This window comes from Salmo trutta, chromosome 18 (assembly GCF_901001165.1).
Source record: "Salmo trutta chromosome 18, fSalTru1.1, whole genome shotgun sequence".
NCBI lineage: Eukaryota > Metazoa > Chordata > Actinopteri > Salmoniformes > Salmonidae > Salmo > Salmo trutta.
In genome coordinates, this window is record NC_042974.1 from 28,267,894 (window position 1) to 28,294,368 (window position 26,475).

The 26,475-nt window shown below is 40.8% G+C and overlaps 1 protein-coding gene across 11 annotated transcripts in view; it reads right to left on the bottom strand.

The window, feature by feature from the left end:
* ldb3a (LIM domain binding 3a) overlaps positions 1–26,475 on the bottom strand; it is a 74,245-nt gene that overhangs the window by 24,522 nt on the left and 23,248 nt on the right. For 7 of the 11 annotated variants that reach the window (XM_029698213.1, XM_029698210.1, XM_029698212.1 and 4 more), the window contains exons 3-4: positions 3,054–3,126; positions 590–612 (exon numbers count right to left, since the gene is read on the bottom strand). In XM_029698213.1, coding sequence (XP_029554073.1) covers positions 590–612; positions 3,054–3,126 — 96 coding nt within the window. Of the gene's footprint in view, positions 1–589; positions 613–2,174; positions 2,435–3,053; positions 3,127–26,475 lie in introns of all 11 variants that reach the window. The other 4 variants (XM_029698211.1, XM_029698207.1, XM_029698206.1 and 1 more) reach the window with 1 other exon arrangement.

The window sequence follows — 26,475 nt, forward strand, 5'->3', positions numbered from 1 at the left end:
CTGCAAAAATAGAAAGGATCATTTATTGGACCATTGCATCGTGCAGAGTTTCAAAATGACCTGCAAATTATAGTTTTTTTCTTCTTTTTTTCCCTTCTCTTCTTTACATCGTATTACCCATCTATCAATGGGAAGCTTCACACTTCCACACTCTCTACCTAAATGTCATATGTACATGGTTGATGGCTTATGGGAGAATTTAGCATTAAGCCAGAAAATGACCTTTATTCTCTAAGAACATTTTTTCCAAAAACACTATTAATGAACAAGGGATCTTGTCTGTGAGGGTTCGCAGGCAACGTTTTTTTGTTTTTCTTTCATGAGACTGAGGTTAAGATTTATTAGACGTTCTCTGGCGGACTTTGACGACCTTTACATTGCAAACCGAAAAAGGTCATTATGAATACCGACACTAGAACTGCTCATCCATCTCAAAAGGCAGAATCACTACACAGCAAGCCAAGACAATGCACATCCACTTCACACCAAAGAGACTGACACAAGAACAACAACATGACACTACACCACACAGCTAAACCACACAATTGTTTGGACACACGCTACTACACCACATCCAGGAAGTACTAACTTGGCAGGAGTGTTGAAAATAACCTGAGGCAGCGGCAGTGGAGAAGAGAGAAAGAGACAGTGGTCAACAACACAATTACACTCGACAATCCACCTCCACAAGGTTGCTCATGTGGCGTGAAAGGCAAGCCGCAATGTGTGTCAGAGATGAGAGAATAGGACAGGAGAAAATGGAGTGATAGACAGAAGTGGGTGAAGACTGACTGAGTTCACTGGGAATCACACAATGCAACAGTGAAAGCCTACAGTGACAAAGAGGTTTTCACCTTTGTTGATGTTCATCCTCGACTATGATTACTGAGGCTTGTCCGTCACTGATATAAAGCCATGGCATTGCAGGCTCCTTAAATATATAACACACACACATACATACATACATGCATACATATATATATATATACACATATATATATTTATATATATATATATATACATACACACATATATATATATATATATAGAGAGAGAAAAATAACAGACTCTGCTTATGTCAGAGCAGTGGTACGAAGTGATAAAGAGATAAAGTGGAAGAGAGAGAGTGCAACAGGCGAGAGAGCGATATTTTCGTACTGCGTGTGTTGTAGATGAGGACAGAAAGCGAGATAAAGAGAGAGAGAAAGGGAGAGAGAGAGGTGAAGCGAGAGGGCCAGATGAGACAGGCAGATATATTTCGGTAGTGTATGTTTAGCACAGCAGAGGAGAGAGAAACCTGAACCCAGCCATTACAAGGCCTGTTAAAGAGATGACAAGAACAGGTGCTTGCCCTGGACCGTCGGGACGGTGACAGAGTAATCTCCGCAATTATTGTTTGAAGTCTCGTTAAGATTAGCACTAGAGGAACGCTAGCGCACAGTGTTCACCACAAAGACTGATATAGCACTGCACTTAGCGATTCACCTCGGACTTTCTCATATTAAAATGACGCTATTAGCATTTCATTGACACATCAGACACGTACTAAAAAACGATCCCCGATCTCACTGTGCAGTCACTTCAGCCACCCTGGCCACGTTTAAAGCAATGGTTTGGTTGATCTCTTCAGATACACACGTACTGTAAGGCTTGTCTGGGACGTCACGGCGTGTATTTCGGCAGAGGGGACACCTAATCTCCCGTGGGCTCTTTGTATTACCTGGAGGAGGGCCACCAGGCTGAGCTAGGGGGCTTTACAAGGACCGTGCTGCCTCTAATGCACATTCCCATCTGGGGCAACCTGAATCACTAGGACCAACAGGGGGAACCAAGCTGTCTAGAGGCCAGCTCAGGATGAGAATACACAGCTAAATCTGAATGTTCTGAGACTCTTTCCATCCTTCTGTCCCACAAGGGCAGAGCAGCAGGGACTGGGTGGAGTAGGCTGGAACCCCTTGGAGTAGGCTGAAGTTAGACATAGACACTGATCTATGGTTGGGGGGGGGGGGGGGGGTTCTCCAAATGTTGAAGGTTTTGGAGAGGGTTAGCTGATCCTTCTACCCGGAGCTTGTACCCAACCCCCTCTTCTCCACTATGGGGTTAAACAGGCCTAGCCACCCCTGGCTGCTGCTGCTACTACCAGGCTCCCTGGCCTTTTACACTTGGTTACGTACCCCACTGAGAGGCCTGCTGCAGAGCCCTTTCCTCTGTGGCTCTCCTGGAGCTGAGCCATCTCTCGCAGGGTCTCAGCAGAGTACAGCCCAATAGGGGTGTTATACTGCGCCTTCTTTGTGGGGGTCGTCTTGCCCCCGGGGCTTGGCGTTTGCCTCTTGGTGGGCGACCCTGAGTAGGAGTTTGTCTCGCCAGACGCCTCTAGTGACACGGAGGAGGTATTGCAGGCCGAGAGGCCGCCATTGATTTGGGTTGTTTGACCCTTCAGGAGGGGAGAGATGTGGATAAGGGGGAAGACAGATAGACGGGTGGTCAGAGAGAACAAAGCCAAAGGTACTCTATCAAATTCAAAAATAGAGTTGTATGAAGTTATACTTGGAAGGCAGGGGTGGGTGCTGCGTTATCACCAATATCACCAGTAGGGGGCAGTGAGAGACTTCACATAGGCACCCTGCACATGGCTCCCCACAGAGAGTGTACAATTCTGAGAAGATCAGACTAGCAAGGTCCAGGGCTGTTCTCACAGACCCCAGAGCTGGATGTGCTGCCTCTGTTGCTCCTTAAACCCCTAATGGAGGACCTTTGCATGGAGCTTTCTGGAGCTCTCTCCCCTGATGCCTCTGGTCTGAGAGGAGGTACTGGTTTCACTGAGAGTCCTCAAACCACTCGATCCCATATGAGTGTGACTGAAAAGTGTGTGTGTGTGTTTGCGCTTGTTAGTGTGTGTATCCTTTCTTTATAAGTGCAGGCTACTGAAATTCTACAACTAGGGAAGTATGAAAACTGAGTATTCGTTGTGCTGAATATTTTTGGTAGAGTGAGACCGAACAGAGTGTTTCTGGCCGAGTGTGTGACGTCTCTGAAGGTGCTGTCATGCTTACCTTCTGGTGAGGGATCTGTTGCATGGGAGAGTCGATTCTTGCGGTGGCACTTTGCAAAGCTGGGCGCTTTGACCTGCAGCAAAACAATGAAAATCAGATACATTAGGAATATTACAATTATTGCAGTGTGACTTGGAATTCTACCACATAACAAGTGGCTGTCAGAAAGGTGTCCTGCACTGAAACAGCTTTCATTTCAACCAAGGTAGTCATAATTGCGGTAATATCTTTAAAAGTCCCGCCAACGCCTGAAGTATAAACTTCACCTTTCATTTTATTGGCATTCTATTGTTGTTAGACATCAAACTTGCTTTTAATGGATTTATTCTTTCCATTTAAGTTGATGTAGTTCTGTCCTTAAGGTAATATTGAGGAAGTGTGATCATGATCATTATTTTAGCGATCTACATTAGACGTCCCTCCTAATCCAAATGCCACCCATCCTGCTGATGTGAGCTGCTGAACAGACTTAAGATGAGTTAATAAGTGAGAAAGTGAACTTGCCCTTTCCAAAAAGTTTAGCTCAGGGGGGGGGGGGGGGGTCACTGCTTTGGGATCTAATTCTTACATCAACAGCCAGGCCAGGCAACATACTTTTTTTTATTGCACATTTCATTAAACTTTGGCAATGTTCAACTTAAATTCATTAGCACAAAGCGTATAGACCTAAACAAAAAGGATTCACTGTTAAAAGTGGTATTTGTAGGCTATTCATATGAAATATATGTGCAGGACTTTGTTTTCATCATCAAATTATCAAATCAGTTCTTGTTTTGTTTCTCAAGCGACACCTGTCAAAAGCACAGGACTAATATTATCAGAGGACTTTGGAGTTTGCCAAAAAACAGTAGGTTATTCCTTTCCTCCCTTACATAATAATTCAATAATAATAATAAAAAAATGTAAGAAAAGTACGATTTTCACATGTGGAATTGCACGTTCACATTTGGAAACATTAACATGTGTAAATCAGATTTGCAGTTTCACATGTAAGAAAAGTTCACTCACTGTGTACACACTGGTAGAATCAACGTTTTCCCCATGTCATTTCAATGAAATAATGATGAACCAATTTGGAATAGACATTGAATTGACGTCTGTGCCCAGTGGACACGTGTAAATGTCACTTTCACATGTGAAATTGCAAGTTCACACATGGGGGTAAAATAGTGCTTTCCTCCTCACATGTGTAAAGGTGCTGTTAACATGTTGCAGTAGCAATATTTCCACATGTGGAATGGCAAATTCTGTAATGCCACTCTGTAAAAGGTTACTTAGGCTACCGGAGTTTAAATAGTTATTTCTTAATTCTGTGCCATCCACTCCATTATAATAGTAGTCCTCCATGGTGATGCATTGATTAGGGCTGTGGCGGTCACGAAATTTCATCAGCCGGTGATTGTCAAGCAAATAACTGCCGGTCTCAAAGTAATTGACCGGTAATTAACAAACACATTTAGCATCTCCTGGCTTCCACACATAGCCTACAAGCCACTGATGCAGACCTTTGGAACATCTACATTTTAAAAAGTCTAATAAATCCATGTAATGTAGCTTACACCTTCACAATAAATCCATTATTTATTTTAGACAGGTCTAAAGAAACATGATATGAAGAAAATGTAGTCTGTTTCAGAAGAACAGAATAGCATATGAGTTGTCCTTATGTTAGGTCCTGATCTGGCTATGCCATATGGCTGTGGGCTACACTAGTTCATTTAGCAGACAAGATTTGCTTAGAATTCTGTGGAATTATTTTCTATTATTTTATAGTATGAAGAATTCAATTGAACAAAGCTGAACAAAATAGAAAGGAGCTTAAGGGAGGGAAAGAAGGAAGGAGAGGTTGATGCTTAATATGTTGAGCGGTTAACAAAGAAATAGGTACTCCTACAGTGAGGGCAAAAAGTATTTGATCCCCATCTGATTTTGTACGTTTGCCCACTGACAAAGAAATGATCAGTCTATAATTTTAATGGTAGGTTTATTTGAACAGTGAGAGACAGAATAACAACAAAAAATCCAGAAAAACGCATGTCAAAAATGTTATAAATTGATTTGCATTTTAATGAGGGAAATAAGTATTTGACCCCCTCTCAATCAAAAAGATTTCTGGCTCCCAGGTGTCTTTTATACAGGTAACGAGCTTAGATTAGGAGCACACTCTTAAAGGGAGTGCTCCTAATCTCAGCTTGTTACCTGTATAAAAGACACCTGTCCACAGAAGCAATCAATCAATCAGATTCCAAACTCTCCACCATGGCCAAGACCAAAGAGCTCTCCAAGGATGTCAGGGACAAGATTGTAGACCTACACAAGGCTGGAATGGGCTACAAGACCATCGCCAAGCAGCTTGGTGAGAAGGTGACAACAGTTGGTGCGATTATTCGCAAATGGAAGGAACACAAAAGAACTGTCAATCTCCCTCGGCCTGGGGCTCCATGCAAGATCTCACCTCGTGGAGTTGCAATGATCATGAGAACGGTGAGGAATCAGCCCAGAACTACACGGGAGGATCTTGTCAATGATCTCAAGGCAGCTGGGACCATAGTCACCAAGAAAACAATTGGTAACACACTACGCCGTGAAGGACTGAAATCCTGCAGCACCCGCAAGGTCCCCCTGCTCAAGAAAGCACATATCCATGCCCGTTTGAAGTTTGCCAATGAACATCTGAATAATTCAGAGGACAACTGGGTGAAAGTGTTGTGGTCAGATGAGACCAAAATGGAGCTCTTTGGCATCAACTCAACTCGCCGTGACCCCAAGAACACCATCCCCACCGTCAAACATGGAGGTGGAAACATTATGCTTTGGGGGTGGTTTTCTGCTAAGGGGACAGGACAACTTCACCGCATCAAAGGGACAATGGACGGGGCCATGTACCGTCAAATCTTGGGTGAGAACCTCCTTCCCTCAGCCAGGGCATTGAAAATGGGTCGTGGATGGGTATTCCAGCATGACAATGACCCAAAACACACAGCCAAGGCAACAAAGGAGTGGCCTAGCCAGTCTCCAGACCTTAATCCCATAGAAAATCTGTGGAGGGAGCTGAAGGTTCGAGTTGCCAAACATCAGCCTCGAAACCGTAATGACTTGGAGAAGATCTGCAAAGAGGAGTGGGACAAAAATCCCTCCTGAGATGTGTGCAAACCTGGTGGCCAACTACAAGAAAAGTCTGACTGTGATTGCCACCGAGGGTTTTGCCACCAAGTACTAAGTCATGTTTTGCAGAGGGGTCAAATACTTATTTCCCTCATTAAAATGCAAATCAATTTATAATATATATATAAAATCTACATAAGTATTCAGACATATTTACTCAGTACTTTGTTGAAGCACCTTTGGCAGCGATTACAGCGTCGATTATTTTGGGGTATGACACTACAAGCTTTGTACACCTGTATTTGGGGAGTTTCTCCCGTTCTTCTCTGCAGATCATCTCAAGTTCTGTCCGGTTGGATGGGGAGCATTGCTGCACAGCTATTTTCAGGTCTCTCCAGAGATGTTCGATCGGGTTCAAGTCCAGGCTCTGGCTGGGCCACTCAAGGACATTCAGCGACTTGTCCCGAAGCAACTTCTGCGTTGTCTTGGCTGTGTGCTTAGGGTCGCTGTCCTGTTGGAAAGTGAACCTCCACCCCAGTCTAAAGGCCTGAGAGCACAGGAGCAGGTTTTATTCAAGGATCTCTGTACTTTACTCCGTTCATCTTTGCCTCGATCCTGAATAGTCTCCCAGTCCCTGCCACTGAAAAACATCCCCACAGCATGATGCTGCCACCACCATGCTTCACCGTAGGGATTGTGCCAGGTTTCCTCCAGACGTGACGCTTGGCATTCAGGCCAAAGAGTTCAATTTTGGTTTCATCAGAACAGAAAATCTTGTTTCTCATGGTCTGTGAGTCTTTAGGTGGCTTTTGGCAAACTCCAAGCGTGCTGTCATGGGCCTTTTACTGAGGAGTGGCTTCCGTCTGGCCACTCTACCATAAAGGCCTGATTGGTGGAGTGCAACAGAGATGGTGACCTTCTGGAAGGTTCTCCCATCTCCACAGAGGAACTCTGGAGCTCTGTCAGAGAGACCATCAGGTTATTGGTCACCTCCCTGACCAAGGCCCTTCTCCCCTGATTTCTCAGTTTGGCTGGGGAGCCAGCTCTAGGAAGAGTCGTGGTGGTTCCAAACTTCTTCCATTTAAGAATGATGCAGGCCACTGTGTTCTTGGGGACCTTCAATGCTGCAGAAGGTACCCTTTCCCAGTACCCTTTTTTGGTACCCTTCCCCAGATCTGTGCCTCGACACAATGTTGTCTCAGAGCTCTACGGACAATTCGTTTGACCTCATGGCTTGGTGTTTGCTGTGATATGCACTGTCAACTGTGGGAACTTATATAGACAGGTGTGTGCCTTTCCAAATCATGTCCAATCAATTGAATTTACCACAGGTGGACTCCAATCAAGTTGTAGAAACAACTCAAGGATTATCAATGGAAACAGGATGCACCTGAGCTCAATTTCAAATCTCACAACAAAGGTTCTGAAAACTTACGCTAATAAGGTATTTCTGTTTGTTATTTTTAATACATTTGCAAAAACCCATTTTCGCTTTGTCAATATGGGGTATTGTGTGTAGATTGTTGAGGAATTTTTATTTAACCCATTTTAGAATAAGGCAGTAACGTAACATTGTAAGGCTGCATGATCATCTAATGATGATTTGAAAAAATGAACAATAAAAAAGGCATGAACTCTGCTTTGTTTTTTGCGCAGGCTGTACACACTTCATGAGTCTCTTATTTACAATTTGACAAGCACTTGCATACCCTATGTGTGGCCATAATGCCCCCTAAAAAAATCCATGCCTTTTGTGGCCAGTGGCCATTATGTCCTTGGGTTGAATATAATAATTATAATTCTCTTCCCCCTGAGTGCTGTGTGCTCTGAAGCACCTCTCACTCACAAGCACCTCTCACTCACATGGCTATCCATCACGTCATCGGGTCTTTCTCACAGGCTACAAGTGAAGACAGACACATTGGGGACGCAACTGCATGCGTTCTTATCCAATTCTGAGGAGCATATTGAAGATATTGGAAGAACTGTCCACATTTACTTTTTGTCAGCCAACAAGATGAGTAGGCCTAACGAACAGTAAAAGCACTAGCCTATGTCAATATATTATCCCCCACAGTACAAAAGTTTACCTATTCTATTCTATTCTGTGCTAGAAATAAATATTCCATACATAGTCTGGGACAGTTGTGGGATGAGATCGATCCCAAATTAATTTAACCACTAGCATCAAAAAAATAATTACGCAATGAGGCTGACAACAGATCAGAACGTTTAGCTTAAAATGTTGATAAACTATTAGGCTATTTCTTCACATTATACGTGCAGCAATGCGTATACGGCAGTAGGCTATAAGCGTGAATGTTCCATTAGTGGGAAAACACCATTATCAAAAGTGACTGCAAATGTGATTATGCATGTAATGCTCTTATTATAAAGGTGCATTTTTATGGCGAAAATGATCTTCCCCAAACTTGAAACTCACGTGCTGCATATGTACACCTGTTAGGCTCTACACCCCTTGTAACGCGGATTCATGTGCTTCATTTTAAGAAGTTATTGGGCCACTTTAGTTGTGATACAAACCTTATCAAAACATACAGGCCTATGGACTAGGCTACATGACGTGTGCGACTATGATTAGAACAAGTCACAAAAAAAGAGTTTATTTCTTGCCTTACGTTGGGCATCATCCACAAGTGATAATATATAATTCACATGTGATAGGTTAATATTGTCACCCATCAGACTATTCTTGATGTAATCTTGTCTTTACATATACTAAATAATATATGTGTGAAATTTGTTTTGATTTAGAATGGACCATTATCATGCACCTGTCTCTAAACAGGGGCAGGGGAAAACAATACACGTCATCTATGCACTTAAATAGCTAATGGAGGACGCTTTTCCCCTGGTTCATTTTCATGCCAGCCTGGTAGTCTATACTCCTGTTGTAAAGAGAAACAAAGTACTTAATATTAGGAAAGTTGAGAAATAAATATAGAAGGCCTAGCCTATAGAAAGCTGATGGGATCCTCCTCTTTTTAAACGGGGGCCATCACTCTGTTTTCTCACACAATTGCATAGCCTATAGTGTATGTAAACTTCCGACTTCAACTGTACATAAATATCTCATTCACGTAACTATTCACACCCCTGAGTCAATACATGTTAGAATCACCATTGGCAGCGATTACAGCTTTGAGTCTGTTCCGGGTAAGTCTCTAAGAGCTTTGCACGCCTGGATTGTATTCTTAAAAAATACAAATAAAACCAAGCTCTGTCAAGGTGGTTGTTAATCATTGCTAGTCAGCAATTTTCAAGTCTTGGCATAGACTTTCAAGCCGATTTAAGTCAAAACTGTAACTATGCCCTTCAAAACTATAACAATAGGTGTCGTTCTTTGTGAGGCATTGGAAAACCTCCCTGGTCTTTGTGGTTGAATCTGTGTCTGAAATTCACTGCTCTACTGAGGGACCTTACAGATAATTGTATGTGTGGGATACAGAGAGGAGGTAGTCATTCAAATATCATGTTAAACACTATTATTGCACAGAGTCCGTGTGACTTGTTAAGCCATTTTGTACTCCTGAACTTATATCGGCTTGCCATAACAAAGGGGTTGAATACTTATTCACTCAAGACATTTCAACATTTCATTTTTAATTAATTTGTCAACATTTCTAAAAATATAATTCCACTTTGACATTAAAAAAACTTCTTCAGGATCGGTGGGTCCCCTGCGGGGCGGTTGAGCTAACGTAGGATCATGCGATTAGCATGAGGTTGGAAGTAACAAGAACATTTCCCAGTACATAGACATATCTGATATTGGCAGAAAGATTAACAAGAATTTAAGCTAACTGCACTGGCCAATTTACAGTAGCTATTACAGTGAAATAATACCATGCTATTGTTTGAGGAGAGTATACAGTTTTGAACATGAAAAGTTGTTAATAAACAAATTAGGCACATTTGGGCATTTGGGAATGTCATTTTAGGCGAACATTTTTAAAAAAGGGTCCGTTCCTTAAGAGGTGGTTGTTATTAAACATTTTCAACGCTGCAGGAGCTTTGTTCATTTTGTTTTAATCCAGGACAATGTGGACCGTCCAGACTTTCAATGTAGCAACTGTTTGCTTGCAGAGGACTACAGGGGTGAGGTGGCTAATCTCAGTAAACAAGTAGTGAATCTGCACAAGCTACTGGGGAATCCTACTTTTTCTTTCTCTTCTACTCCAGTAGCCGGACGCCGCTCTGGCCTGGTGGAAGTGTCGCTGCGGTGTCGAGAGGTTTGTGAAACCACGAGGGGAAAGAACGGCCAGACCTCTTCAGCCATTGCACCAGCTGTCGTCATCAGCAGTTCTACTGTAAGAAACATCTTGGTTCCCGGGGCAAAAACCCTGCGCTATCCTGGGGAACGAGTACAGGACATTACGAGGCTGCTTCCGACCGTTCTACGACAGATGCCTGGAACTGACGTTGTCGTAGTCCATGTGGGGTCAAACAACATCAGGAGGGCTAGCTCGGAACTTCTGAAAACAGATTTTAAAGAACTGATTCTAGCCCTCAAAGATTCCAGAAAGCGGACAATTGTTTCAGGTCTGGTACCATTGTTGGGCCGTAGTACTACTTAAGTAGTTTTTTGGGGTATCTGTACTTTACTATTTTTATTTTTGACAACTTTTACTTTACTACATTCCTAAAGAAAATAATGTAGTTTTTACTCTATACATTTTCCCTGACACCCAAAAGTACTTGTTACATTTTGAATGGTTAGCAGGAAAATAAAATGGTCCAATTCACACACTAATCAAGAGAACATCCCTGGTCATCCCTAATAGCTGATCTGGCGGACTCACTAAACACAAATGCTTCATGTGTAAATGATGCCTGAGTGTTGGAGTGTGCCTCTGGCCATCCGTAAATAAAAATAAAAAATAAAAAATGCTGCCGTCTGGTTTGCTTAATATAAGGAATCTGAAATTATTTATACTTGTAATACTTAAGTACAATTAATCAATTACATTTACTTTTGATACTTAAGTATATTTAAAACCAAATACTTTTAGACTTTTACTCAAGTAGTATTTTACGGGGTGACTTTCACTTTTGAGTAATTTTCTATTAACGTATCTTTACTTTTCCCACCACTGGCTACGAGTGTGAAACATTCAGCAGGCTACAGGCATTACACACCTGGCTAAAATATTACTGTAGCTCTGTTTGAATCACTTTTATAGAGAACTTCGACACATTCTGGAAACAGAAGATGCTCTACAGGAATGATGGAGTCTATCCAAATCATCTTGGTTCCTGGACTCTGACCACGCATTTCAAGGCTGCATTGAGACAATGACTTATCAATGACCTAAGACCAGCTCAGTTAATCCCTACCATTGTGTTGCTGAGTTGTCATAATGCTGCATTAAATGTACATTATCCCAGGGGCTTTGGCAGAGACAATGTAAGTAACTTAATTTATGTCTCCCTAACTACGCTGAATGCCTCTGTTGATCCTACAGTTATTGTATGCAGTAATCATGTGCCTATGAACCAGAGTTATGCTGTTAGCACTGAGGCCCTAGTAGGAAGTCCACTGTGTGCTGCTTACCCTTCACTATCAGCTCAAATATTAATAACATGAGCATGTCTACTGCTGATAAGCTTCTCAGTAAAGCAATAAAAACAATCAAGCATCCAGGAAAGTGATAAAAAATAGCCCACATTAACATATATGGCTTAAGAAACAACTTGCTAGTAACAGATGTCAAGGTGACTAGTACCGCGGCTGACTAGGCTCATTCACAACACAGATGACATTCATATTCTGACCATCTCTCACTTAGATAATACCTTTGATGATACAGTGGTAGCAATACATGGTTATAACATCTACAGAAAATACAAAAATGCCAATTGGGGCGGTGTTGCAGTCTATATTCAAGAACCACATTCCTGTAAAGCTTAGAGAGGATTGCATGTTAAATACTGTTGAAATAATATGGTTACAGGTTCATCTGCCTCACCTAAAGCCCATTCTTGTGGGAAGCTGCGCTAGACCACCAAGTACTAACAGTCAGTATCTGGATAATGTGTTTGAAATGCTTGATAAAGTATGTGATATGAACAGAGAGGTATGTTTTCAATATACTGACTTTCTTGAAGCTGCCCACTCAAGAAAAAGCTTCAAACTGTAACCAGTGCCTGCATCCTGGTTCAGGTTATCAGTCAAGCTACCAGGGTAGTTACAAACAGCACAGGATTGAAATCAACATGTACTGATCACATCTTTACTAATGCTGCAGAAATTTGCTTTAAAGCAGTGTCCAAATCCATTCGATGTTGTGACCACAATATACAGTAGAAGTCGGAAGTTTACATTCACTTAGGTTGGAGTTATTAAAACTTGTTTTTCAACCACTCCACTAATTTCTTGTTAACAAACTATAGTTTTGGCATGTCGGTTAGGACATCTACTTTGTGCATGACACAAGTAATTTTTCCAACAATTGTATACAGACAGATTATTTCATTTATAAGTCACTGTATCACAATTCCAGTGGGTCAGAAGTTTACATACACTAAGTTGACTGTGCCTTTAAACAGCTTGGAAAATTCCAGAACATGTCATGGCTTTAGAAGTTCTGATAGGCTAATTAACATAATTTGAGTAATTGGAGGTTAACACCATGGGACCACGCAGCCATCATACCGATCAGGAAGGAGACGCGTTCTGTCTCCTAGAGATGAACGAACTTTGGTGCAAAAAGTGCAAATCAATCCCAGAACAACAGCAAACGACCTTGTGAATGTGTTGGAGGAAACAGGTACAAAAGTATCTATATCCACAATAAATTGAGTCCTATATTGACATAACCTGAAAGGCCGTTCAGCAAGGAAGAAGCCACTGTTCCAAAACCGCCATAAAAAAGCCAGACTACAGTTTGCAACTGCACATGGATACAAAGATCGTACTTTTTGGAGAAATGTCCTCTGGTCTGATGAAACAAGAATAGAACTGTTTGGCCATAATGACCATCATTATATTTGGAGGAAAAAGGGGGAGACTTGCAAGCCGAAGAACACCATCCCAACCGTGAAGCACGGTGGTGGCAGCATCATGTTGTAGGGGTGCTTTGCTGCAGGAGGGACTGGTGCACTTCACAAAATAGATGGCATCATGAAGAAAAAAAATGATGTGGATATATTGAAGCAACATCTCAAGACATCAGTCAGGAAGTTAAAGCTTGGTCAGAAATGGGTCTTCCAAATGGACAATGACCCCAAGCATACTTCCAAAGTTGTGGCATAATGGCTTAAGGAAAACAAAGTAAAGGTATTGGAGTGGCCATCACAAATCCCTGACCTCAATCCTATAGAACATTTGTGGGCAGAACTGAAAAAGCATGTGCATGCAAGGAGGCCTACAAACCTGACTCAGTTACAACAGCTCTGTCAGGAGGAATGGGCCAAAATTCACCCAACTTATTGTGGGAAGCTTGTGGAAGGCTACCCGAAACGTTTGACCCAAGTTAAACAATTTAACGGCAACGCTACCAAATACTAATTGAGTGTATGTAAACTTCTGACCCACTGGGAATGTGATAAAAGAAATAAAAGCTGAAATAAATCATTGTCTCTACTATTATTCTGACATTTCACATTCTTAAAATAAAGTGGTGATCCTAACTTAACTAAGACAGGGAATTTTTACTAGTATTAAATGTCAGGAATTGTGAAAAACAGAGTTTAAATATATTTGGCTAAGGTGTATGTAAACTTCCGAATTCAACTATAGTAGCCATATCTAGGAAAACCAAAAGTTCCAAAGGCTGGGCCAATTATAGTATATAAAAGAGGTCATACAATACGTTTTGTAGTGATTCTTATGTTGATGAAAAATAATATTAAAAAAATTATATTTGCTGGTCTGTAATGAGGAGCAACCAGACACAGCACTTTACGCTTTTATGAAATTGCATATTCCTGTTACTAATAAGCATGCACCCATTAAGAAAAGTATTGTAAAAATGATTTAATCCCCTTGGATTGATGAGGAATTGAAAAATGGTATGGTTGAGAGGGATGAGGCAAAAGGAATGGCAAATAAGTCTGGCAGCCCAACCGATTGGGAAAGGTACTGCAATTTGATAAATCATGTGACGAAACTGAATAAAAAGAAGAAACTACACTATGAAACAAATATAAATGATTTAAAGCATGATAGTAAAACACTTTGAAGCACCTTAAATACTCAGCTCCATTGAATCAGATGGCTTATTCATCACAAAACCCACTGACATTACCAACTATTTTAATGATTTTTTTAATTGCAAAGATAAGCAAACTTAAGCATGACATGCCAGCAACAAACGCTGACACTACACATCCAAGTATATCTGACCAAATTATGAAAAATAAGCAGTGTAATTTTGAATTCTGTAAAGTGAGTGTGGAAGAGGTGAAACAATTATTGTTGTCTATCAACAATGACAAGCCACCGGGGTCTGACAACTTGGATGAAAAATGACAGAATAATTGAGGACAATATTGCTACTCCCATTTTCCATATTTTCAATGTAAGCCTACTAGAAGGTGTGTGCCCTCAGGCCTGGAGGGAAGCGAAAGTCATTCTGATACCTAAGAATAGTGAAACACCCTTTACTGGCTCAAATAGCCGACCAATCAGCCTGTTACCAACCCTTAGTAAACTTTTGGAAAAAATTGTGTTCGACCAGATACAATGCTATTTTACAGTAAACAAATTGACAACAGACTTTCAGCATGCTTATAGGGAAGGACATTCAACAAGCACAGCACTTACAGAAATGACTGATGATTGGCTGAGAGAAATTGATTATAAAAATATTGTGGGGGCTGTTTTGTTAGACTTCAGTGGGGCTTTAGACATTATTGATCATAGTCTGTTTCTGGAAAGATGCATGTGTCATGGCTTTACACCCCCTGCTATATTGTGGATAAAGAGTTACCTGTCGAACAGAACAGAGGGTGTTCTTTAATGGAAGCCTCTCCAACATAATCCACGTAGAATCCCTTCCTTTTTTCAATCTTTACTAACGACATGCCACAGGGTGTCTACGTATGCGGTTGACTCAACAATATACACATCAGTTACTACAGCAACTGAAATGACTGCTACAGTTAAAAAAAGAGCTGCAGTTAGTTTCAGAATTGGTGGCAAGGTATAAATTAATCCTTAATATTAAAAAAACTAAAAGCATTGTATTTGGTAACAAATAATTTACTAAACTGAAAAATTAGCAAGTTGAGGTGACTAAACTGCTTGGAGTAACCATGGATTGTAAACTGTGGTCAAAACATCTTACATTTTACATTTGAGTCATTTAGCAGACGCTCTTATCCAGAGCGACTTATAGTAGTGAATGCATACATTTCATTTCATGCATTATTATTATTATTATATATATTTTTTTGTACTGGCCCCCCGTGGGAATCGAACCCACAACCCTGGCGCTGCACACACCATGCTGGTTTTGCAAGCACCATGCTCTACTAACTGAGCCACAGGGAAGACTTGATACAACAGTAGCTAAGATGGGGAGAAGTCTGTCCATAATAAAGTGTTGCTCTGCCTTCTTAACAGCACTATCAACAAGGCAGGTCCTACAGGCCCTGGTTTTGTCGCACATGGACTACTGTTCAGTCGTGTGGTCAGGTGCCACAAAGAGGGACCTATGAAAATTGCAATTGGCTCAGAACAGGGCAGCACGGTTGGCCTTTAAATGTACACGGGGAGCTAACATTAATGATATGCATGTCAATCTCTCATGGCTCAAAGTGGAAGAGAGATTGACTTCATCACTACTTGTTTTTGTAAGAAGTGTTGACATGCTGAATGCACCGTGCTGTCTGTTTAAACTACTAGCACACAGCTCAGACACCCATGCATGCCCCAGAAGACATGCCACCAGTGGTCTCGTCACAATCACCAAGTCCAGAACAGACTATGGGAGGTGCACAGTACTACATAGAACCATGACTACATGGAACTCTATTCCACATCAGGTAACTGATGCAAGCAGTAGAATCAGATTGGGGAAAAAAACAGGTAAAAATACACCTTATGGAACAACGGGTACTGTGAAGAGACGCACACACACGCATACAAACGCTAGCACACACACTCAACACACACATACATTCTAATATTGTTGTATGGTGGTATTATACATTTTGTATTGTTGATATGTAATGGTGTAATAATGTTATATGATGTACTATTTTATTTCATGTGTAATGTAAGTGTCTTAAAATGTGTTTGGACCCAAGGAAGATGGGGATCCCAAATAAATACAAATAACTAGCTGCCAAGAATCCATTTCAGGCTATCAAATAAGTTAGAATAGCCAGCTTGTCTAACTGGCATTCCTGCTGTCAAGGTTGGTAGGCTTTAGAAAAGCAAGCAATAACTAAATGTACTGAATAAGGATGTGATGGTAAATTCATTCTGGAGTGCCAGAGTGCGCTCCGGGGGTTCGTAAATTCAGAGCTTTGTCAGACTGTCCTTTCGTAAATTCAGAGCGTTTTGCTCTCGGCGCGTTCAGAGCGCACACTGGATGCTCTGGCTGAGGAGTAGGGTTGATCTGAGCGTTCTGACCTCACAACAGCATTCAAGCACCCAAGCTAACTGGCTAATGTTGGATAGCTTGCTAGCTACTTCCAGACACAAATGAGAGAACACTTCACGGCCATATTCAAAGGGTGTTGAGAGTTCATAAATTCATTCGTTATTCTGCTCTCTGGCACACTCAGGCGAGAGTGCTCTGAAAATGGAGTAAATAGCTAGAGTGAACTAAGACACATTCATTTCAAATTATTTACCCAGATTTTTGTTGGAGATGCAGAGAACAATTTTTAGTTTCTTAATAAAACCAGACTCAAGATGTATGCTTAGATATGCAGACTTTTCTTTAACACTTGCAAGGCTGCCGCTCTGGGCCAGACAAAACATCAGGGAGCGTTCTCAAAGCATGCGCACACCAGCTGGCAAGTGTCTTCATGGACATTTTTAATCTCTCCTTGTCCCAGTCTGTAATCTCAACGTGTTTCAAGCTGACCACCATTGTCCCTGTTCCCAAGAACTCCAAGTTAACCTGCCCAAATGACTATCACCTTGTAGGACTCACACAGCTTACAAGGAAGAGGTCAGAGACTTAGAAATGTGGTGCCATGACAACTACCTCTACCTTCAACATCAGTTAGACCAAGGAGCTGATCGTGGACTACAGGAGAAAATGGGATGGCACGCCCCCATCTACATCGATGGGGCTGTAGTAGAGATGGTCGAGAGCTTCAAGTTCCTTGGCGTCCACATCACTAAGGACTTAACATGTTCCACACACACCCGCACAGTCATGAAGAGGGCACAACAGTGCCTTTTCAAAAGATTTGGCATGGGACCCTGGAATCCTCAAAACGTTCTATAGCTGCACCACTACAGCTCCAGCACTTGGTATGGAAAATGCACCACCTTCAACCGCAAAACTCTACAGAAGGTGGTGCGGAGAACCCAGTACATCACTGGGGCCGAGATCCCTTCCATCCAGGACCTCTATATCAGGCAGTGTCAGAGGAAGGCCCAAAGAATTGCCAAAGCCTCCAGCCAACCAAGCCATAGACTGTTCACTCTGCTACCTTCTGGCAAAAGGTACTAGAGCATCGGCTCTCGGACCAACAGGCTCAGAGACAGCTTCTACCCTCAAGCCAGAAGACTGCTAAACAGTTCATTAATGATTACCCAGACTATCTGCACAGACCCCATCTTGCACTGACTCTACAGTATGCACACTCAACACTATACAAGTGAGCTCCAAAGTATTGGGACATTGACACAATTTATGTTGTTCTGGCTCTGTACTAAAGCACTTTGAAATGATACAATGACTATGAAGTGCAGACTCTCAGCTTTCATTTGAGGGTATTTTCAACCATATCAGGTGAACCGTTTAGACACTACTGTACATTGTCCCCCCATTTTAGGAGACCAAAAGTATTGTGTCAATTTCGCTTATATGTGTTTTAAAATAGTCAAGAGTTTAGTATTTGGTCTCATATTCCTAGAATGCAATGATTACATCAAGCGTGTGACTCTACAAACTTGTTGGATGCATTTTCTGTTTGTTTAGCTTGTGTTTCAGATTATTTTGTGTCCAATATAAATGAATGGTAAATAATGTATTGTGTCATTTTGAGGTCACTTTATTGTAAATAAGAATAGAATATTTCCAAACACTTCTACATTAATGTGGATGCTACCATGATTACGGATAATCCTACATGAATCGTGAATAATGATGAGTGAGAAAGTTAGAGACACAAAGATCATACCCCAAAACAGCATGTCTTGGGGGTATGATATTTGTGCGTCTAACTTTCTCACTCATCATTACTTAGAAACATATTCTATTCTTATTCACAATAAATGTGTCTGATTTCAAATCCAAAGTGCTGGAGAACAGAGACAAAACAACAACAAAAAATGTGCCACACATTTTTTTTTCACACACTACACGGACACTCTCCCACAAAACCCTGCCACATGCACACACACACACACACACACCACACACACACACACACACACACACACACATCATATGCTGCTGCTACTCTGCTCTTTATTTGACTCGTATTATTCTCTACGTGATGCCACTTTACCCTGCCTTCATGTACATATGTACCTGAAATACCTCATATCCCTGCACATTGATGTGGTACTCCCTGTATATAGCTCCCTTTTTGTGTATTTTTTTTGTCGTGTTTTTATGTATTACATTTTTTACTCTGCATCATTGGGAAGGGCTCGTAAGCAAGCATTTCACGGTTACAGTAAGTCTACACCTGTTGTATTTGGCGCAGGTGACAAATAAAATGTATTTATTAAAATAGACGGTGACCCATATCGGCCCACCCTTACTCCCACTCATCAATGGTGCCCTTACAACAACAAAAAACATGTCAAATTTGAAAGTTTCTCATGTGTAGCTTAAATTTTACATGTGAAACCATATTTTCACATGTTATAATGTTAACACCACCTTTTCAAATGTGATAAGAAAAACATGTTTTCACCTCATGTGAATTGCAGTTGCATATGTAACATTTGCAGTTTCACATGTTAAAAAGTTAACGTGAAAATCGAATGTGGAAAAACTCTCATGTGAAAATCTCACATTTGCATGTGGAATTGCAGTTCACATTTTTAACCTTTATTTAATTAGGCAAGTCAGTTAAGAACAAATTCTTATTTACAATGACGGCCTACCCTGGCCAAAACCTAACCCAAACGACATGCGATATGTGAAAAAGTGGTGAAAAAGTGAAAAAGTGGTGTTAAAGGAGAAGTAAATTTTTTTACAAGTAAATCCCTTTTTTTATGGAAATGACATGTTATAGAAAGGTCCAGACACCTTTTTTTGAGATTTCACATATTTTTGAGAAACTTAACCCAAACAGTTTCACATGTGGCCATGAAAAAATATTAACAAAGACTCCAAATACACCTAAATACATTATTTTAAAAACTGCAAAGTTCTCAGTATAGTGATGCAGGTCTTTAGATGTTGTACACATGAAATTGTGTCATTCTGAACTTTATCTGCAATGTTATATTCCCTTTTGCACAACTCAAGCTCTTTCCCCTATCCAGCTGTTCCATTTTCGGTGTAGCCTGCTGCTACATATAACTAAAAATAAAAAACAACATAAAATAGGGCGTTGGGCCACCACGAGCAGCCATATCAGCTTCAATGTGCCTTGGCATAGATTCTACAAGTGTCTGGAACTTCCTGTGTGGAAGCACGCCATTCTTTCAATATACTTTGTATCTGTCATTTCCTCAATTATTTACTTTATTATGTATAAGAATGGAGGAAGAGGTATTGCTTGAGTCGCAACCAAATGGAATATAACATTGCGGATAAAGTTCGGAATGACTTTTTCATGTGTACAACATCTAAAGACCTGCATCACTATACTGAGAGCTTTGCAGTTTCTAAAAGGATGCATTTGGGTGTTTTTGAAGGCTTTGTTCATGTTTTTTTATTCCAGGTGACTACCTCATGAAGCTGGTTGAGAGAATGCCAAGAGTGTGCAAAGCTGTCATCAAGGCAAAGGTTGGCTACTTTGAAGAATCTCAAATATATTTTGATTTGTTTTACACTTTTTTGGTTACTACATGATGCTATATGTGTTATTGCATATATTGGATGTCTTCACTATTATTCTACAATGTAGAAAATAGTAAAAATAACAAAAAAACTCTGGAATGAGTAGGTGTGTCCAAACCTTTGACTTGTATACAATCTGTATAAATGTTTTTACCTGTGAAATATCAAATTTTTTGTTGCAATTGTGCCAGCATTATACGTGACGTATAAAAGGCTTATGCCGGCAAGAAAGTGGTAAAAATGGGACTGTTTGAAAGGGGGTCGTATAAACATTGCACAACTTAAAAAAATATATATATATTCTTTACACACAACATACAGTAAATCTTGTGTGAAAAGTGTATGATTGGTGAAAAAACACATTGAAAAAAATGCTTTGAGAATAGAAACAATGCAAAATACCTCTTTAGAATAATGGATTTTTCATGGATCCATGGATTTTTACTGGTTCCTTTGACACTTAGTGCACATCTTTTATAGATGCTTCATGTGTTGACTGCCTGCATGGCTCCAGAACCCTTCACACTCTTTTCACTGTTCTCTTAGTCTCCGTCGCCACTGGTTTTGCACTACTCTCACATCTCCACACATTATACAAGCTGAGGTCATATCCAACTCCATCCACTACATCCTCTTATCCCAGCAGTCTTCTTCCCTGTCTTCTGGTGAGAGTTGTTTTCAACCCATTTTTTAAATCATGGTCTCTGTTATGGGGGGGGGGGTTCGACAAAAGAAAAACAAATTAAGAGGAAAAGTGTTTCTAGGGAAAACAGAGAAGAAAGATTGAGGAAGAGGAGAGGTGATAGAGACAATGACAAGCTCTGCAAAGGCACGGCAGGAGGGCCTCCTCTCATATTAATCACTCAGTGGGAGGACAGGCACTTTATCGATCCAGCCTATCCTCCCCCTTTTATAACAATCAGACTGCTGATGAAAAACAGCATGTGGAACCACACAGGAGATGAGGGGAGGGAGGTTGGGGTGGTTGTGTGTGTGTGTGTGTGGGGGGGGGGGGGGGGGGGGGGGGAGTCAGCTGAGGCTGTTCTGAGGGCATAGGAGGGGGGTGCAACTCAATATTAGGAAGGTGTCAAACACTGCTACTGAGAGCAGCCTGATTCTGACACCTGCCGCAGTACAAAGATGGCTGGGAGTGTGACCCTTAAATGACTCACTAGTTTTTCTTTTCCTGTCCACTGCATATGCCATTTGAAGTCAAATTTCACATACAAAGCATAGTGCAGGCCATTTGTTTTTGTGGCTACCCCGAGTGTCAGAATGGAACATAAACTGACTGGCAATGACTGGGATCTGAGGTGAACAAACAAACATCTCCCAAAATAGAGAGGTAGAAAGTCAGTAGGGACTAAGATGTGAGACCTGACATGCTTTAGCCACTGACCTGAGTGATGCAATGCGGTACAAACAGGTACCAAAGAGAGGAGAAAACATGCTGAGTTAACATTGCAAATGTACTAAAAAAGTGATGGGATTTCAGTCCTGGCCCACAACAGGTAACCCTCATTGACTCTTGTTTTATCTCTCGTTCCCGTTCGAGGCTTAATGGTACAGTCCTACTGTATCTACTTTACATAGCATGGTTGTTTTAGAGATTCCGTCTGATCTGAAATCCCGCAGCTGCAGCCTGGCTGACTCATGTAAGCGCAAGAAGTTTGATTTTCGAAAATGATTTTTATTGTAACTGGCTTCTCAAACCAAAGCGGACATTCGGATTATTACTGAATCTTGGTTCAAGTCTATGCCGAATTCTGATGTGTCTCTGACTTGTTATAATGTACACATTATGTACAAATCAAAATTAGGATCAGCTTAAAGAAAAGCACACAAAATAGCAGAAATGTTCAGAAGTACATAAGACCGCTGCTATCCACTGCATCGCCGTCTTCAGGTACCTGGTACCTGGCCATCTTTAGGTACCTGGTCGGTGGTGCACGCGCAAATCTCTGAGTAGCCTAGGTTATTCTTGTCTGATTTGGAGTTGTGTGACTGGGGGCCGTGCCATCTATCTCTGACTCGGATCCTTAATTGTTTTACTTCTCTGTTTAATACTATTGCAGATAAGCATGCTCTGTATAAAAAACTAAGGGTAAAGGACAGATCTAATCCTTGGTTAACACATGCATTGTCTGAGAAATGATGGGAAATAAATATAGCCTGGGCTAAGTTAGACTGACTGATTCTATGTCTGATTGGCAATGGTTCAGACATTAGAGAAACAAATGTCCATCTCTGGTTAGAAAAGCAAAATCCACATACTTCTTGAATAGTGTATCTGAGAGTGGTGGTAATCCATCTAACTTCTGGAAAGTGGTCAAATCGTTGAAACAAAACTCCACCCCCTCATTGCCACTGCAGGTTATGACAGCCTCTGGTCCCATAATAGACAGAATGGACATGTGTGGTGATTTTAATAACCATTTTGCCTCAGCTAGCCTAATTTTTTTTAAAGAATAGTTTCTGAGAATTCTTAACATTTCTCTACAGGGAGTTTATCTAACTCAAAACAGGTTGTAGAGAATGATGTACTTCCAGTCACACAATCTTCGTTATTTTCATCAACCATTTGTTTTGTCTAGGATGTATTTAGTGCTTTGCTAAAGATCAATGTAAAAAGAAAATCCACAGGGGCGGATTCACTTGACCCCTTCTTACTACAGCTCTCTGCCCCACTTACTGTTGAATCTTTAACCTGGATTTTTTTACTTGATAATTGCTACTGATGTTATCCCTAAGATCTGGAAAGCGGCACATGTTCTCCCCCTACATAAGGGTGGAGATCCTGACTTAGGTAACAACAGCCCAATCTCCAAGTTATCTTGCCTAGCCAAGATATTAGAATACCTGACCAACTCCAGGTAAGAACTTTAACTTCTCACTATAAACAAGTTCGGTTTTATCAACCACAATGCTTGTTTTAGATAATGTGTCAAAATGTCTAGATCATAAAAATCATTGTGCTGCCTTATTTATAGACCTTTCAATGGTCTTCGACGCCGTTGACCATTCGCTACTCATTCAAAGACTGTTTGAAATTGGTTTGGATCAGGAGTGTTACAAATGGTTTAAGAACTATCTGACAGCCAGGACACAATGATTGTGTCAAGTCTAATTTCCTCAATATTACCAAAGGCGTTCCGCAGGGGTCGGTTTTGAGACCTGTTATCTTTACCATTTATATCAATAATATTGGTCTATTAAATCCTGTAATAGTCATCTGTATGTAGACAATACGGTTATGTATACCATTGCACCAACTGTTGACCAAGCTATGTTAGAGCTGCAATCTGATTTTGTTACATTACAGAAAGCATTTGTTGATTTAAAACGGGTACTTATTACTGTGGGCAAAACTAAATAGATGTTCTCTAATTCATTCAAAAATGTCTCAGATGGACAAATATTTACACATTGGATGGTTCTCTTATCGAGCGGGTTCCTGCCTATCTGGGTGTTTGGATTGAGAAACATTAACTTTTATAGAGAAGAGCTAGTTAAAAAGCTAAGATTGAAAATGGGCTTCTTTTTTAGAAATAGATCTTGCCTCGCTCTAAACAGCAGGACGCAGATTGTATAATCAACTTTCCTGCCAGTTTTGGACTATGGTGACACCATTTATCAAACCGCAGCAGACAGCACTAAAACGTTTGGATGCAGTCTACAATAGCACACTTAGCTTTATCATAGGTGACAGGTTTAATTCTCATCACTGCCTCCTGTATCAGAAGGTTGGCTGGTCTCACTAAAGTCCCGTAGATCACTTCATTCCTCCCTTTTTGTTTACAAAGCTCGCTGAAAACGCCTCCAACCTACCTCACTTCACTGTTAAAATAAGAAATATGAGACACCAAACCAGTTCATAGGGTGTCATAACCGTCGTAATGATCGGACCAAACTGCAGCGGGGATGTGAATCATCTTCTTGATTTATTAAAGAAATGACCACTGAACAAAAGTACGATGAAAAACAGTCCTGTAAGGTACATAGACTATACATGGAACAACCACCCACAAACACAATAGAAAATAAACCCACTTAAATATGGCCTCCAATTTGAAGCAACGACAACCAGCTGCTTCTAATTGGAGGTCGTTCCCAAAACTAACATAGAAATAGAAAAACTAGAAAATCCACATAGAAATAGAAAACATAGAACATAAACCAAAAACCCCGAAACACAAAACAAACACCCCCTGCCACGCCCTGACCAAACTACAATAACAAATAACCCCTTTTACTGGTCAGGACGTGACACAGGGATGGTTAACTCTAAAGGTTCCAATAGTCCTTACCAATCTAAGTAAACCCGCTTTCAGTTTTAATGCCCCCATTCTTGGAATAACCTGCAGAACTCATTGCATCTTGTTTCCCTGATACTCCCAGGGCAGTTTAAGACTCTAGTATTAGATGTGCTGAATGAGAGCTGCAGTTGTTTTGATTGAATGAAGAGCTTGTAATGTACATGTTTGGGTGATCATTCTGTACACTTGTATAGCTGTGCTCAGGGCACCTTTAAAAATGAGATCCTGGTATCAAATGGGTTTCCCCTGACTAAATAAAAGTAAAAAAATATATGTAAAAAAAAATATATATACACAGTTGAAGTCGAAAGTTTACATACACCGTAGCCAAATACATTTAAACTCAGTTTTTCACAATTCCTAACAATTAATCCTAGTAAAAATTCCCTGGGATCACCCCTTTATTTTAAGAATGTGAAATGTCAGAATAATAGTAGAGAGAATGATTTATTTCAGCGTTTATTTCTTTCATCACATTCCCAGTGGGTCAGAAATGTACATACACTCAATTAGTATTTGGTAGCATTGCTTTTAAATTGTTTAACCCCCACAACATGATGCTGCCACCCCCGTGCTTGACGGTTGGGATGGTGTTCTTCGGCTTGCAAGCCTCCCCCTTTTTCCTCCAAACATAACGATGGTCATTATGGCCAAACAGTTCTATTTTTGTTTCATCAGACCAGAGGACATTTCTCCAAAAACGATATTTGTCCCCATGTGCAGTTGCAAACTGTAGTCTGTCTTTTTTATGGCGGTTTTGGAACAGTGGCTTCTTCCTTGCTGAGCGGCCTTTCAGGTTATGTCAATATAGGACTTGTTTTACTGTGGATATAAATACTTTTGTACCTGTTTCCTCCAGCATCTTCACAAGGTCCTTTGCTGTTGTTCTGGGATTGATTTGCACTTCTCGCACCAAAGTATGTTAATCTCTAGGAGACAGAACGTGTCTCCTTCCTGAGCGGTATGATGGCTGTGTGGTCCCATGGTGTTTATACTTGCATACAATTGTTTGTACAGATGAACGTGGTACCTTCAGGCATTTGGAAATTGCTCCCAAGGATGAACCAGACTTGTGGAGGTCTACAATTTTTTTTCTGAGGTCTTGGCTGATTTCTTTTGATTTTTCAGTGATGTCAAGCAAAGAGGCAGTTTGAAGGTAGGCCTTGAAATACATCCATAGGTACACCTCCAATTGATTCAAATTGACTCAAATGATGTCAATTAGCTTCAGAAGCTTCTAAAGCCATGACATTTTCTGGAATTTTCCAAGCTGTTCAAAGGCACAGTCAACTTAGTGTGTGTAAAATTCTGACCCACTAGAATTGTGATACAGTAAGTTATAAGTGAAATAATCTGTCTGTAAACAATTGATGGAAAAATGACTTGTATTTAATAATTTGCTAAAAGTTTGATATAGGAAGCGTTCATGTCACACATGAACTATTGATGTGCTTTTTTTCCATGATCACTTTATCTAGTCTCTGAAACCTTGGGGGTCAAGACTGTATGTGTGTGTGTGAATCCGTGCGTGTGTGAGTAATTGAAGGCATCCACTGTGTTTTCTGTAGATCAATGGCGGGGGATGATTCAGCAGGAGTCACGCCTTGTAGCAAAGCAGATTAAAATTAATGAGAAGACGACATGGGCCAATGTGAAGGACGACCAGACGACACAATTTGCAGACAGATTAGCGTTTGTGGTTTGTCTTGCCTTAGGTTTGGTCGTGAGATATGGGTCTGTACATAAGCATTTATTCCAAACTAATAAATTCAAGCATGGTCCAGAGACATTTGCTGCTTGCTTATTGTTACACTGATTAGCTTTTCA